The sequence below is a fragment of the Neovison vison genome, chromosome X (genome assembly GCF_020171115.1).
Source record: "Neovison vison isolate M4711 chromosome X, ASM_NN_V1, whole genome shotgun sequence".
NCBI classification, from domain to species: domain Eukaryota; kingdom Metazoa; phylum Chordata; class Mammalia; order Carnivora; family Mustelidae; genus Neogale; species Neogale vison.
Genome location: NC_058105.1, coordinates 124,107,662 through 124,123,114, shown reverse-complemented (window position 1 = coordinate 124,123,114; position 15,453 = coordinate 124,107,662). Strand labels below are relative to the sequence as shown.

General features: G+C 48.7%; 1 protein-coding gene across 1 annotated transcript in view; it reads right to left on the bottom strand.

Moving 5' to 3' along the window:
* Positions 1-4,444: 4,444 nt before the first annotated feature.
* The window catches only part of ARHGAP6 (Rho GTPase activating protein 6), a 253,890-nt gene continuing 242,881 nt past the window's right edge, over positions 4,445-15,453 (bottom strand). The window contains 3 exon segments of the mRNA XM_044234593.1: positions 4,445-6,455; positions 8,307-8,387; positions 11,224-11,492. Coding sequence (XP_044090528.1) covers positions 5,743-6,455; positions 8,307-8,387; positions 11,224-11,492 — 1,063 coding nt within the window. The 3' untranslated portion in view covers positions 4,445-5,742.

Sequence of the window (15,453 nt, the reverse complement as noted above, 5' to 3'; positions counted from 1 at the left end):
TGACCCTGAAGCCCACACTTGGAAAGGTCCTTGTTCCTTCAATCTGAAGTGAGCACCAGGAAGCGTGCAAATATGCATTTACTTGCCATGTTTACTAGTAAATTTTTCCTCTTAAGAACGGAAAGGTACCACATCCAAGCCACCTGCCCTCTCTGTCCCAGATATTACAGAGCTGGGCAACGCGTGTTTGTGCGGCCTGGCTGGTTAGGAGACAAGGTCTCCACGCTTGCCTTCAGCTTCTCCCCAGACTGTGTCCCCATTTCCCCAGAAGCCTTTTTATTTGGCAAACATACCTCGAGCTCTGCATTGCATGGAGCAGTGGGTTTTATACGCATAGTTCTGGCGGGAGGTCAACGGTCTTGTGTATTTTTTTCTCCATTACACGGGAAACCACCGGATTGCGTTCATATGCATCCATTCGGCCCGCATTTATCAAATGCCAACCATAAGCTGGGTCTCTGCCCAGTCCCGCACACACAGTCCCCGCCATCAAGGACAGAGTGGGAATGACCTCAAGATAAGACTCGCAGCCTTCCCGATAACGCCCAGCAACGCTCCTTACCACGGCCACGTGAGCCAAGTGTCTGAATAAGTTATGAACCTGCTCGTTTATGGGAGGGGAAGAATCAAGCTAACTAGACAAGGAAGATAGCTTTTGCATGACTAGGAAAAGCAGGGAGGAGCACTCAAGGCCCTTGGGACAGAAGTGCGAGAGTGCCTCCCACGTGTGGGAAAGGGGTGTTTCCCAGATGGGCCAGAGTAGGGGGGACAGTGTTGGGGAGGGACGACAGGAGGAAGGTCAGTGGAGGCTGGATTGTGGAGTGTTCTGAGGTTACCACGAGGAGTGTGGATTTCGTCTTGTGGGCCAGAGGGGGAGGAGGGCATCAGTGGCTTGGCCGCAGGGACGAGCCTGGGACGAGGTGTGTGTAGGGGGCTCTGGTGTGCAGGAGCGGGGAGGAAGGAGACAGAAGGGAACCCAAGAACCAGAGGCTAAGAGGATGAGGGCAGACACACGGGAGACACATGCGAGAGAGGAGGCAAGGCTGGGACCCCGGGGAGGCTGGGGTACGATGCCTGGGCGGGGTGGTGGGGGGAGGGTCAAGTGGCTGGAGGCAGCAGAGAATGTGGCTTCACATGGAAGTCGAGGCGTGCAGCTGGTCCTTCAGGACTGATGGGGCTCTGTGCGACACTCAGGGAAGATATTATGCCACTGGGGACCGAGTGGGCTACCAAGGCTGGAGATCGGGGATATCAGACTTAGTCAACAGACACTCGCTAACCAGTGAATGACTTTTAAATACTTTTGATGGTAAGCATATCCTGTGCCGTATCTGGGGCAAGAAATCTTTTGTTTTTTTAAATAGAATTATACCCCAAAACCAAATAACCAAGTCAAAAAATGGGCAGAAGACATGAACAGACACTTCTCCAAAGAAGATATACAAATGACCAACAGACACATGAAAAAATGTTCATCATCACTAGCCATCAGGGAGATTCAAATCAAAACCACATTGAGATACCACCTCACACCAGTCAGAACGGCCAAAATTAACAAGGCAGGAAACAACAAGTGTTGGAGAGGATGCGGAGAAAGGGGAGCCTTCCTACACTGCTGGTGGGAATGCAAGCTGGGGCAGCTACTTTGGAAAACAATGTGGAGGATCCTCAAAAAGTTGAAAATAGAGCTTCCCTACGACCCAGCAATCACACTACTGGGTATTTACCCGAAAGGTACAGATGTCATGAAAAGAAGGGCCATCTGTACTCCAATGTCCATAGCAGCAATGGCCACAATAGCCAAATTGTGGAAAGAACTGAGATGTCCTTCAACAGATGAATGGATAAAGAAGATGTGGTCCATATATACAATGGAATATTACTCAGCCATCAGAAAGGACGAATACCCAACTTTTGCATCAACATGGATAGGACTGGAGGACATTATGCCGAGTGAAATAAGCCAAGCAGAGAAAGTCAATTATCATACGGTTTCACTTATTTGTGGAGCATAAGGACATGGAGGACATTAGGAGAAGGAAGGGAAAAATGAAGGGGGAGAAATCAGAGGGGGAAATGAGCCATGAGAGACTGTGGACTCTGGAAATCAAACTGAAGGTTTCAGAGGGGAGGGGGCTGGGGGCTGGGCGAGCCTGGTGATGGGTATTAAGGAGGGCACGGACTGCATGGAGCACTGGGTGTTATACGCAAACAATGAATCATGGAACGCGACATCAAAAACTAATGATGTACTGTATGGTGACTAATGTAACATAATAAAAAGATAGAATTACATCTCAGATATGGCACGGGACATACTCATACTAAAACATGGACATCCATTTATCTGACTGTTGGACTGGGTGTCCTCTATCTGCTCTGGTGACTCTACCTGAGAGGTGCCAAGGTAGAGGGCTCCATGCCCCCGACCCACCTTCCTCCTGCCTGCCGGCTCATAGCATGGCCTATGTGCCCCCAGACATGGAGTTGTGATTACTAAACATGCGATGTTGCAGGCGAATTGGCGGGGGCTGGGTCACCCTAGGCTGAACAGATGTCACCTGAACTGTATTTGGGGAATCTTCTGACCTTCGGCCATCTCCCGGGGTGGGGGGCAGGGGGCCCTCGGTTGCGGCCGGATGCACTGGGGGCCTCAGTGGGCCGGGGGTGCCCACCCCAGCCAACCCTCTCAGCAGCCTCCCCTCTGCACCATGCTGTCTGTTGCTTCGGCTGTGCCGAAGATTCTCAACCCTTACTAGAATTTTCCTTTGCTTTGCTTTGCATTTGTTTTTTTGTTTTTGTTTTTTTGATTTTTTGTTTGCTTTTCTTGAACATTTGCTGCTGATTCGGTCCCGTTTTAAAATTCGGTCTGGTCGAGCTGTGGTCCTGTCTTCATCTCCGTGTGCCCCTTTTCCTGCCGCTGCCCTTCCTTGCTCTCTGCTCTGTGGAGTCCGCCCGCCACGGCCAGCTTATCAGCCAACATGCCAAGGGCCTGGACTTTGTCCCCACGGCTCCTGACGATGACTCCCCATGCCCTTCCTCTGCCCCTCTGCCGAGCCCAGGGGTGGTAAAATGCACCCGAGGAAAGCAGCAAGCTGGGCTTTAAATTTAGAAACTTCCTCCGTTTGCACCAACTCCACTGGCACAGCGCGAGCTCTCTTCTCGATCTGAGTTGCTCTCTGCTCACAGGAACCACGGGCTTGAACAATCTCTCAAATGGTTTTGTCCAACTTGAAAAAGCTTGGATTTCATTTTCTTCTTGTCAGCTACTGTATCATTGACCAGGTGTTACACATTTTATCCATTTCCGCTCAGGTCCGTGAGTCTTGTGTGTGTGTTTACTTTTTTTTTATTTTAAGATTTTCTTTGACCGAGAGAGACACAGTGAGAGAGGGAACACAAGCAGAGGGAGTGGGAGAGGGAGAAGCAGGCTTCCCGCTGAGCAGGGAGCCCGGTGTGGGACTCGATCCCACGACCCCGGGATCATGAACTGAACTGAAGGCAGACGCTTAACAACGGAGCCACCCTGGTGCCCCATGTGTGTGTGTTTTAAAACAGCTTATTTTCAATGTGATAAGGGTATTTAAATACCTAGCTTTCACTCACTCAGCTAAAAGATCCGGCCACTGGGCTTAAGCCACACAAAGAGAAAGGGAAAGTGATGCTGTGAATATCGTTCATCACACACACAAACACACACACACACACACACACACACAGTTTATTTAAAACATATCCAAGCCCTGTTTTTTGGGCCAGCTATTCTAGACCCGTCAACAGATGGATGCACCTTTGTGTCACAGACATCAACCTCAGAGTTTGATGAAACAGAACTGTTAGAGCAGAAGCCGGGTGGACAGAGGGTCCCAGACATGGGGCGGTTCAGTCCAGAATGACAGCTCCCGATCGGACTCAAAGCCCAGAGGACCCACGGTGAGCACGAATGGGGGTGGGTGACCCAGAAGAGCAACTGGGGAGTCACAGTCAGGTAGCATTTGCTCGGAGTCTTGGGTACAACTTCTGGCTGCGTGTGGGCAGCCGGAAGACCCAGAGACCTGTGGGCAAATCCTTCCCGAGTCCCAGCGGCGGAGCCTGAAGACAGCCGGATCCTTTGCCCAGGACGAAACGGCAGACACCACATCTGGAAGCATCCAAGGCTTTTAGGACAGATGTAACGTGGACAGGGGCTGCGCCGCACCAAACCCTTCCTCACCAACAACCGGGTTTCAACTGAGCGACCCTCAGTCTTCACTTGCAACATGTAATTAGTACGACGTCCTAAGTGTGTCAGTGTCCCCAGACCATCGGGCAGCCTTCACTAGCTCTGGAGCTGTGCACGCATGGCATCGCTGCTATTGATAGCAGCGGACTCGTGGCGAGTGAAGCGGATGTCTGGACCGGGAGTGGCGGGTTCATTCATCAGACTGAACGCCAGAGAGCAAAGCCTTGGTTTAACTTTTTATTCATCATGGCACAAGATAGAACTTTAGGAAACACCACGGAAAATGTCACTGCCGACATGAAAACTAAGAGTAGCATGTTTCATAAAAAATTCTTTTTCTATAAGACACATTCCCTTACGAAGTGAAAAAAAAAAAATCTCATAAAATACTGAAGCGAATCGCCACCTGCTGGTCAAAAGTGGTTTTGCGGTTGAAACACTTGAAACTACTGAAGTACGGTAGGAGTATTTACGATACACACAAAATTACCGAAGAAAACATGTCCTCAGCCTTTGGCACGATGTAACTACAAAGCTGAGGATTTTGTCCAAACACGACTTACTTTACAAAGCTTTGGGTATAACTGGGTTAATACTGATTAGGGGGCAAAAGGAAAAACTTTGTCCTGTGATTTGAATACTCTGGGTGTTTAAACGCTTTATAGTTGGATTCCAGTTTGTACTTTTGAAAAATACATAAAAAGTATACATTATAAATATATATTATATAGGGTCTATATAAAATTGAATTTGATCTGAAATGGGAAGGACAACTTCTTAGTTATTCTGTCTTTGTTAGGCACGGCCTTTCTCTTGTTTCAGTAACTGAATCATTTCTAAACAGATTCTAAAAATATATTCCATAATGTATCAAATTTAATATCTTCCTTAAAACACATTCAATACGAAAAAGCATTCAGTGACTACGTTTTCTTTTGTATCTCACTACTATATAAAAATATGGCTTGGCATAATCTGTTTTGTTAGTGTTTCTCCTCGGTGTTGAAGGAAGGGCTGCCCCCAGCTAAAAAGCTACGGCAAAAGCACAGAAACCTGCTTGTGCATATTCTAGAACATTCTATAGAATCTCCTTACTCAGTATAAGTGAAGTGATTTTTTAAAATTGTTCTGTTTCTGTGACTATAACATATATGATTATCATACATAATCTGTTACAGAATATACAACAGTTAAAACTAAGTTACATAAATACAATTAAGCTATACCAAAGCAAGGGATTTTATCTTCTACAAAGCCAATGGGAGTAGCTTTTAGGTTGGGTATCACCATCTATTTTTGTTTTCGTTTTCTCCTAAGGCTGGCTATGCAACAGAAGTTTATTATAAATGACAAGGGTACTAGTGCTCTATACCTTTAAGTGAACCGGGTTTCTCTCGTGTTATTTTTTTTTTTAAGTGTTGAAGAAGAAAAATCAGTCCGCGTCCAACCGTCCAACACCAACTTTTCCCTGCGGCGTGAAAGGAGGCTGTTGGGCCACGGGGGCGTGGGCTTGGGCGGGCTCACACCAGCGTCTCCGGGAGGGCGTCGGGGTTGTCGGGTGATAAGAGCTCCCAGATCTGCCACCGCTCCCTCTGCCACTCGAGCCACGTGGCATCCCCCAAAGTCTCACTGTTCCGATCACTGGCGGAGGTGGAGCAGGCGCTGCTCAGTGTTTGCTCGGCGGCCTGCTGCTCTCCCTCTCGCTCTCGCTCGGCTGTTTGGCCTCCCTCTTCCAAAGCTGTTCTGGAACCTTCTTCCGGCCTCTGAGGCCTCCACAGCAGCGGCTCTGCTGGCTGGTGGGATGGCGCCCCAACTTGCTTCCCTGGACCAGGGTAAGGAGGAGGAGGCCTCTTGTCATGCTTCTCACTCTCCCGAGTTCTCTGGTGCAAAGGCTTGGCTCGCCTGCCCTGCTGCCAGGCCACACCGAGCTCGCTCTCCGCGAGGTCTTCGGCGCTGTTCAGAGTCAAATACTGCTCTGACTTCGCTGTGGTCTGCTCAGACCTTCTGCCGCCGCCCTGGATGTGGGGCGTGCTGCAGACACGGGACACGGGAGGGCAGGCCCTGCACTCCACGATGGTGGCCGTGGTCTGAGTCCTCCGAATGACCTGTGGGCCACTTTCCAGTTCTGTGGGGCTCCCCTGCCACCGGGGCCAATTCGGGGACAGGTTCCCTTGCGAAAGGGAGCAGGGCCCCGGTCGTAGGGAGCTGCTTTCAAAAATGTCTCCATAGGAACCTGGAAGCCGGAGAGAAGGGCAAGAAATGCAATTAGTTTGTAGAATCCCTGTTGGGATGTGTCCTGCTACTTTCCTTCCCACGGCCGACTTCAAAAATCGTGGAAGCACAGGGCACTCCTGCTACTGGCTAAAGTAAGACGTGTCCTGGGAAAGGAAGTAAGTAACACTTTAGTTATTGGCACAATTCAGGGATCAGCTCCAGCTGCAGATGTCACACGAGATCCCACGGTCCTTGTCACTGATTTGTTTAGGGAAAGGCCCCTTCCACAGGGCTTCTGAACCTGGAAGGGAAAGAAAGTGTTCTCTTCTCGTTCGGTGTGAGTCGCAGTCCTGAGGAGAAACCAAGGACGATGCTCTGATGTTCCCACCGTGTTAGTAAAAGGTGTTGGAATGAATGACTTGAAGCTAAATGCCCCATCTCGGGCCAGAAGGTAATGAAGACAGCAGCTGCTATGTGGACGTCATTACCACCACTGTGGGCAAGACCGGCCTCGTCCTCTCGCTTACTCAAAAGCAGGCAGGGAAAGAAAGATCATTTTGGGCAGGAGGCATGAGCATTTGCACAGGGACGGATCAGAGTTGAAATAGCAGAAGGAAATGGAGCGGAACATCTTGGAAGTGTTTCTCCTTGGGGGGAAAGGCAGTAAATCACTTCATAGGGTACAACGCAATGTGGTTAGATAATGGATCGGTACTAAACTCAGCTGGCTTAGAGGCCACTAGATTAAAGAGGCACCGAGCTTTAAAAATGGAATATGGGAGGAGGCACCTGGGTGGCTCAGTCAGTTAAGCTGCTGACCCCTGATTTTGGCTTGGGTCATGATCCCAGGGCTATGAGATCGAGCCGGGCATCAGGTTCTGAGCTCGGCCTGGAGTCCGCTTGGGATTCTCTCTCTCTCCCTCTCTCCCCTCTGCCCCTCCCCCTGCTTGATCTCTCTCCCCACCCCAAATATAAATAAATAAAATCTTTTAAAAAATAAAAATTAAAAATTAAAAAATACAAAACACCAGCTTGGGGAGGTTCAGCTGATTAAGAGAAAAACTGGAAAATAATGGCGAGAAGGAAATGCAAATGAAAATGATAAATACAATTTTGCTCTTTTTAAATAAGATTTTATTTATTTATTTGAGAGAGAGAGAGCATGAGCAGGGGGAGGGGCAGAGGGAGAGAGAGAAGCAGGATCCCTGATAAGCAGGGAGAGCCCGATGCAGGACTCGTTCCCAGGACCCTGGGACCATGACCTGAGCCAAAGGCAGATGCTTAACCAACTGAGCCACCCAGGCGCCCCCAGTCTGGTTTTCAAATTGGCAAAAATGCAAACCCAGTGATGTACAACGCTGACAGGACTGCTTGGAAAGCTGCGTAATTTCCACTGCCCTATTCTGGATGTATAACTTGCTTTCCAAAATTTTGTGAATCTATTAATCACTGAAAATACAAAACAAAAAGTACATGAAAGAGGTTCCTGACAGCATAATTTACTACAACAATGACCAAAAAAAATGGGTTGTAAAATATGACTATGTCCTCTGGAATACTATGTGGCCTTTAACAATAAAAATGACAAGTAAGCAGGAAATGGAAGTTAAACAGATAATATCAAGTTGCACGGACAGAATGATGGTAGCTGTGTTTAAGAACTCTTGCAAAGGAAGCAAAATGAAATATAGTGAAAGACTGATGTATTTTGGCGGAAAGGCTAAGTATAGCTTGATCTGTCTTCCCCCCTATTTTCAGCATTTTCCAAATAATGCTTGACAAGTATGTAATACGAGAGTAAGGCAAAAATCAAAGAAAATTAATTTTAAAAGTAAATGCAATAAACGGTCTTTAAAAGATAATATGTCACCTGTCATTCCTGGGTCTTTGGAACCACTTTTTAATGTTGAATGCCAAGTTCCCCAGATATTGAAAGGCTCCTCTGACATATCTAGGAGAAAGTGTATAGAGAAAGGCACGTCACTCACAATGAAAAGTGAAGGGCAAAAACCAAGAAACAAATATTCTGGTAACATAGCACCACATTCAAGGCTGTGGTGGATACAAGACAGAAGATGCTTGCCCTTCGGGGGTTTTGCCCATTTGCGATTTACAGAAAGGTTCTCTCTATGATGGTTGTGGTACCCAGAATCAGGCCCCCCAAAGATGTCTGCGCCACGATCCTCGGAACCTGTAAAGGTGTTATATACCAAAGGGACTTTACAGATGTGATGAAATGATGGGTCTTGAGCTGAGAAGATGATCCTGGCTTATCTGGGTGGGTCCGAGGCAATGACAAGGGTCCTTACAAGGGGGAGGCAGAAGAGAAGATGGTACAGTGCTGGCTTTAATGGCGGAGGAAGCGCCAAGAGCCAAGGAACACAGGCGGCCTCTAGAAGCTGGAAAAAGGCAAGGAAAGAGATTGGTCCTTAGAGTGTCCTCAAGGAACACAGCCCTGTGGGGCCATTTTAGATTCCTGAGGTCCCGAACTGTAAGATAACAAATGCGTGCATTGTTTCTATCTTTTTTTTAGAATTTTATTTATTTATTTCAGAGAAAGAGGGAGAGTGTGTGAGAGCCTGGGATGTGATTGTAAGTATTTCTCCAAGCAAACGTCTACCAGGCTCTCCTTGAATTCCCAGGCCATGGCCTGAGTCTGCTTTAGAGGTGAGGCCGGCAGCAGAAGGAGCCGGCTAAGAACAGCCCGCGCGTACGGGGAGGGACTATCGAGCGCTTCCTACATGCCACGGTCTGTGTTGAGGACTTTACATGGATTAGCTGGTTAAACTCTATGAATTAATATGGCTGTGTTTCCTAGTTCTCATGCGAGGAAGAACAGGGACTCCGGAGAACTCAGCCTTTCACACGAGATCCTGCAGATCCAAAGTACCAAGACGGTTACTGAATCCAGATCGAGGGCTCTTACCCCCATAGGGTTCTAACATGACTGCTTTCTTTCTTTCTTTCTTTTTTTAAAGATTTTATTTATTTGACAGAGAGAGGGTGAACAAGCACGAGAGAGCACAAGCAGGGGGAGTGGTAGGCAGAGGGAGAAGCAGGCTCCCCGCTGAGCAGGGAACCCAAAGTAGGACTCCATCCCAGGACCCCGGGATCATGACCTGAGCTAAAGGCAGATGCTTAATGACTGAGCCACCCGGGCGCCCCTAACGCGACTTGTTTCTTTTTGTTTTGTTTTGATTTTTAAGATTTTATTTATTTATTAGAGAGAGAGAGAGCACAAGCAGAGGGCAGGGGGAGGAAGAAGGAGAGGAAGAAGCAGGCTCTCCTCTGAGCAGGGAGACTGACTCAGGGCTCGATCCCAGGACCCAAAGGCAGATGATTAACCGACTGAGCCCCCCAGGTGCCGGCGACTTGTTTCAAGTTCCCACAGGGTGCGGTTATTTCCAGGGAGGAAGTTGCAGTTAGGCAGGATTGCTAAGCCCCGCTGCAGTGATATTTGGGGCCAGAACTTGCCCTGTGTGGGGCCGTTCTGTGAGGTGGAATGTTGAGCAGCAGCCCTGGGCTTCACCGTCTACACAGCAGCAGCACCCTGTCCTAGGCTGGGTCAACCCCAAATACCTCCCGACACTGTCAGATGTCTCTGGGGATACAGAATTGAGGATGGCAGTGTTAGAGCTGGCTGAGACGAAAGCACAGAAAGCATGGACACGCGCTTTAGTCCACCTGCTAATCGGAGCGAATGTGTATCTTAGCCAATGTGCTAAGAAATTACGAAGCAAACACACGGATCCTGGGAAGAAAGAATCAAGCTTTCTTGGTTGTAAGTTGTCTATTAATCTCCCCTCGAATTTGTATTCAGAAACCCGAATATACCATGCCTTTCATGAGAGCAAATATCTCTTTTTGTCATTGCAGAGAATACCACATATAGAAAATTTGTCACTAATTGGAAAGAGCAAAAATGAGAGCTCATCTGTATGCATTAGAAAGGGAACAGTTAGAAATCTACAATACACCGATTTAATGGGAATATACAGTGGGCATGAAGAATATTAGCAAAATAGAAAATGTTAATGATACGACTTTAAGTAGAATAAGCTTAATTCAAAAGTAGCTATGCTTTGAAAACAAATATATCAAATTAGAGGTGCATTTGGACAAGGATTAGAAAAAGTGAAGTTTCACATTTTAAAAACAAATTTTATGCTTGAAGGGGACATGGGTTACTGTTTTCATTACAATTTTTAAAAATTATTTTTGACATGACTATTTGTAAAATAAAAATAAATGTGCTAGGATTTAAACCACCAAAAAAAAAAAGCCCCAAACCCAACCCATCAATGACCAGAGCCCTTTCAGGGGGTCTCTTTGGATTAAGTGATACGTGTAGGATAAGAGAGCAAGAATTTGTGTCTTCCACTTATTTCTCAGACTGCCCTGCTGAGTCCTGGCACTGAGGAATCATTCTGTGGAGGGAAAGAACAGAGCCACACATTCGGTGGTCAAAGAAATTTGGGAAAAACTGCAAACCACACCGTCCCTTCCATTGTGTGAATTAATGGTGCCCGTTAGCACTTTACAGAGTTTGAGAAATTGTACGATAGAGAAACTATTAGCTTGGTTAGCCCAGCATTCCCCAAATGTATTTGACCACGGAACCCTTACTCTGCTATATATATATAGAAAAAAAAAAAAAAGAAAGAAAGATAGAAAGAAAGAAAGAAAGAAAGAAGAAGAAAGAGACGAAGAGGAGGTCCGAGGGCCCTTACCATGCCACCTGTAATGAGAGTCACTGATCTGGCCAGCGCCAGCCAGGTGCCAGTTACCTTTGCCAAGCCTTGGTCCAGGAGAACTCTCCCTTGATTTCGACGATGGCAAGTGGCTCACCAGCACATACTGCTCCGGCCCTTTGTAAAGCTTCTCCGAGCCCCCTGGGGCCGCATCCCCTTGCATAGCCAGCAAGGAGCGTGCAGACAGCACTGGGGAGTTGTTGTCATAAGGGGAGAGGTCTCCGCTGGAGGCCTTGTTGGAGTCGGTGGACGAGTGCCTTCCTCCCACAGAAAAGGAAACTTCCGATCGTAACATGTCAGGGCTTCTGGTGTAAGGAGAAAATGGCAAGTGTGTGAGCATGTTAACACTTAGCAACCAGACGCAAACAATATGATCGTTACACAAATGACAGGCGGAGAACGCATGGGCACAGGGGCCAAAACAAAAAGACCTTGGGAGCAAGGTTCCAAGACTTGTACAGCAAGAATGTGAAAGCGTTTCCACGACACGGCCGGCAGAGGGCAGTGACACCCCACCGTTGGCAGGGGAACGGGGCGGGGGTGCGGGATGATGGGACAGACATGGATCCCTGTGTTCTCCACTGTGTAGCGCTGAAATGCCTGGTGCGTTACTCCCACTGCCATTGGGAAATGAGAGTCTGATGCTCCTTATCTGTTAAGGAAGGCGAAACTGGCAGAGAACTCTCTTACGTTCCTCCATATCCTGAATTTAAAAATAATTCGAATAAAACTATGATTGAAACTGTACAAGAAGTTCATGATGGCTTTACAGATAATGTCTCCTCCCCCGCCCAAATACTTCATGTGCGTGAATCCATCTTCCCTGTGATGACGACGACGGCAATGATGACGATGCTGATGGAGGTGGTGACGCTTCTGGTGGGAGTGACAGTTTCCCGTGCAGGCCAACGAGATAAATATATGACCATCACCAGAGTTCACTGTATTTTAATACTCCTGAAATGATTCTACCAGGCTCTAGTGCTTTCCTAAACTGATATAAAATAGGCTAAGTAGCATGTCCATGATGTTTTCTATGTGGATGGGCTGTCACACCAACAGAAACAACAGTGAAAATGCGAGAGGAACAGGACAATGAGAACATCAGGAGTGTTGGACGTCTTACCTGGGAACATCTGTATTTTCTACCTTCCTCAAAACAAGTGGCCCTGACATCTTAAAGGGAAATGATCACAGAATGATTAAAAGTTCCAGAACTCCCCCCCCCTTCCATCTCTCCCTGCCAACCCTGCTTCACTCCTCTTTACTAGTCCTTGCTTTCTTCTGGTTTAATTCCTCAAAACAAATCCTCTGGGATCTTAAAGGTAAACACATGCCTGAGTAATCTTTTCCTAACGAGCTGGCTGTGTGCACGCAGCCCGGACGATGGAGGACCTGCACTCACAGGGGACCCAGCTTCGTCTCGGGTTTCCAGCGGGGGTTGGCGTCCAGGAGAAAAGCATTTCAGCATCTGTGACATGCCTCGCCTGTCACTGACGCAGCCAGGGCCCAGGCACTTTTTGCTGAGGCAATTTCTTACCCACATGGAATAAATAAGTCCTTTCCTTGCCTCCTCTTTAAACCGGTGACAGACACTCTTCTGGGAAAGAGCCAGAGAACCACCATGAGGATGTTTTTCCAGAAACTAGTTAGGCCTCCAGTGAATGAAGGAGAACTCAAAAGAACTTACTATTTTCTGCTGGAAGGGGTTGTGTGTGTGTGGGGGGGGGGACTACTTAACCTCCACTTCTAATTCAAGGGGCGGGGGTTCCTCCCTAATTCTAGCGGGGGAAACACAGAGCAAAACAAATGGACGCTTGTCTGTCATGAATTTGACTCTGCTTGAGGACACTTTACTATGAAAATAAGAAAAACTGAATGTGTCGATCAGATTGCTCGGCTTAGAATCAGGGTTCAGACCAGGGCTAGAAATCCCATGACTGGGCCCCTTTCCGTTTGTTCTCCCCGTTTAGTTGACGGGTTTTCCCCAGTCATTAATGAAAATGTCTTCTGTCTACTCGGCGAGAATAAGTCAGGGTACTCTGTCACTACCAGCGGGGCCCCGGGATGTTTCAGAGAGAGCCAAGTCAATTCATTAGCCAACAGAGAATACCCATCAGGGCTACGAAGGCTTTCTTGGTCCCTCCCACTGGGAGGAAAAATGTCAGAAAGGTGGTATTTTCATTCACGGAGACCCCAATTATTCTGTGTCATGTCTCGTTCATCTGTCTTAAAAAACAGAGAATACAGTCAGCAAAATGTGACAAGCTGCAGAGTCTGCTAATAGTGCCGTGCATAAAGAAAGGTCCCCTAACTGTATCGAGTCTCAGTACCAGGAACATCTATCTGGGCTCCTGCCGAGCAAATAGGTGGTGCCCCCCCACCCCCAGGGAAGCGTGTGTGACGTCATAAGTCTCGCACGTCTCTCGGCAAAGGCTGCGAAGGGCTCCCAGGCGCGGGGCTCCGCTCGGGGGTCCGGACACACGAAGCCTGTGGGCGCCGCGGGGCGCCCCCGCCCCAACCTCATCTTCCCTTATCGCTCGCTCTGCCCCTTTCCTTTCCCTCGGCTCTCAGACGATTCACTACGACATTGTTCCACTTACATACTTCGGCAAGCTGCTTCCACAAACTCTTTGTGGACTGGTGTACAGACAAGGAAATCGCACGCACATGAATTATTGCGGGTACTGAAAAGGCTTCATGAGAACATTGAATGTGCTTAACCCAAACAGAGTAAAACAAAGAACAATCACAGCGGTAACAAAAATAATCGAAGCTGCCACACGATTTCCCTTCCACGCTCATGCCTGTGACTGGCTCTGGTGGAGGAGAGGCGGGGGAGGACGAGGTGGAAGGCCGGGGTCCCTTTCCTCTGCTCTTGGGGGAACACCACCTGGGAACTTGCTGGAAAAGCCAATTCTCTAGCTCTATTCAGGGCCGGCTGAAGGGACTGGCTGTAACAGCCGGGACCCCCGGGGGGAAACTATTAAGAATTTCAAGGTGGTGACCACAGATCATCAAGCCAAATGTGGGCTTCTGGTCCATGGGGGTCCCGGGCACCTGCCCGGGTCACAGACTGCAAAGCCGGCTTTGCCTGTTGAAAGGGCATCTGGGTGCCAGGCTGGCAAACTGGGCTTCAGAAACCCCTCCGGGGAAGTGTGCTACGTGGGCAAGTTTGAGAACGTCCATGCGGAACCTGCCTTCCCTCCCTCATCTATAGAGAGGACAGCAGGCTAAGGCTCCACTGAGTCAAAACGGGAAGGAAACCGCAGATAGTGGCCCAAACCTCAGCACCGGCTGACGGCGGGGATGCGGGGGTGTGAAGAGAGGGCGTGTGTGCCTACCCTACCGGCTCCAGTCCGCCGGACCCAGGTCACTGACTGTAGCTTGGTTGTGGGTCCGAACGCCTTAAGGCGAGAGGGAGCAGGAGAGGCCAACCTGCCTTTCTCTGCTCTTCTGGTTCATTCTCCGAAGTCAAGCCACCAAAGTGACGACGTCTGGGGCACCAATCAGGGGACAAACCAGAGGACACGCCCCCTGCTGGGGTGGCTGGGCTTGCAGCCAGGGACAGGAGCAGAGCGACGGGGGAGAGGGGATGCCTTCCTCTCCCAGCCACGTGGCACAGCTCAGTGACAGACGAGGCTATGGTTTGCGAGCACATGGTAAGCGGCTCGTGGAATGCATGGATGTGGGACAGCCCCTTGGCCTGTAAGAAGGGTGAGGGCTGGTGTTGACCCCGACCTCAGGCGGCCTGGCCGGTCAACAATACTCCTGGCCCTTGATCACGGTCCAGAGGTGAGCGAAAGACACGAGGCAGTCGTGTGTCTTTCTAGCAGCCGGGACTGTAGGGCTTGAGCCACTTCTCAAACTTCTGTGAAAAACGGCAGTCAGTCTTATTAAATATCGCTAGGAAAATGCCATGTGTTACACCTTGAGTTAATGACCCTCTTAAATGCTGGAGCTATTTCCTATCTGTCATTCCACTTTCTCAGCCCAGGTCCGTCAGGCTGTGGCCACATTTGGCTAAGAACCCACATCCCAGAACCGCCTTTCTGCATGGGAGCCTGCCAGTTGGTCAACGAAACCAAACTACTTTATTCTCTTCTTGGGACTCTCACTGACAACGTAGGCAGTTCCGAGGTTAAAAACAAAATGGGTGGCAGTCCATGGCTTTATCATTAAATCCACTAGAAACAAAACCAGAACCCCTATACGGGGTATCGCTGAAAGACGGGACAAGCGGCCACCACTGCCTTCATTCACATT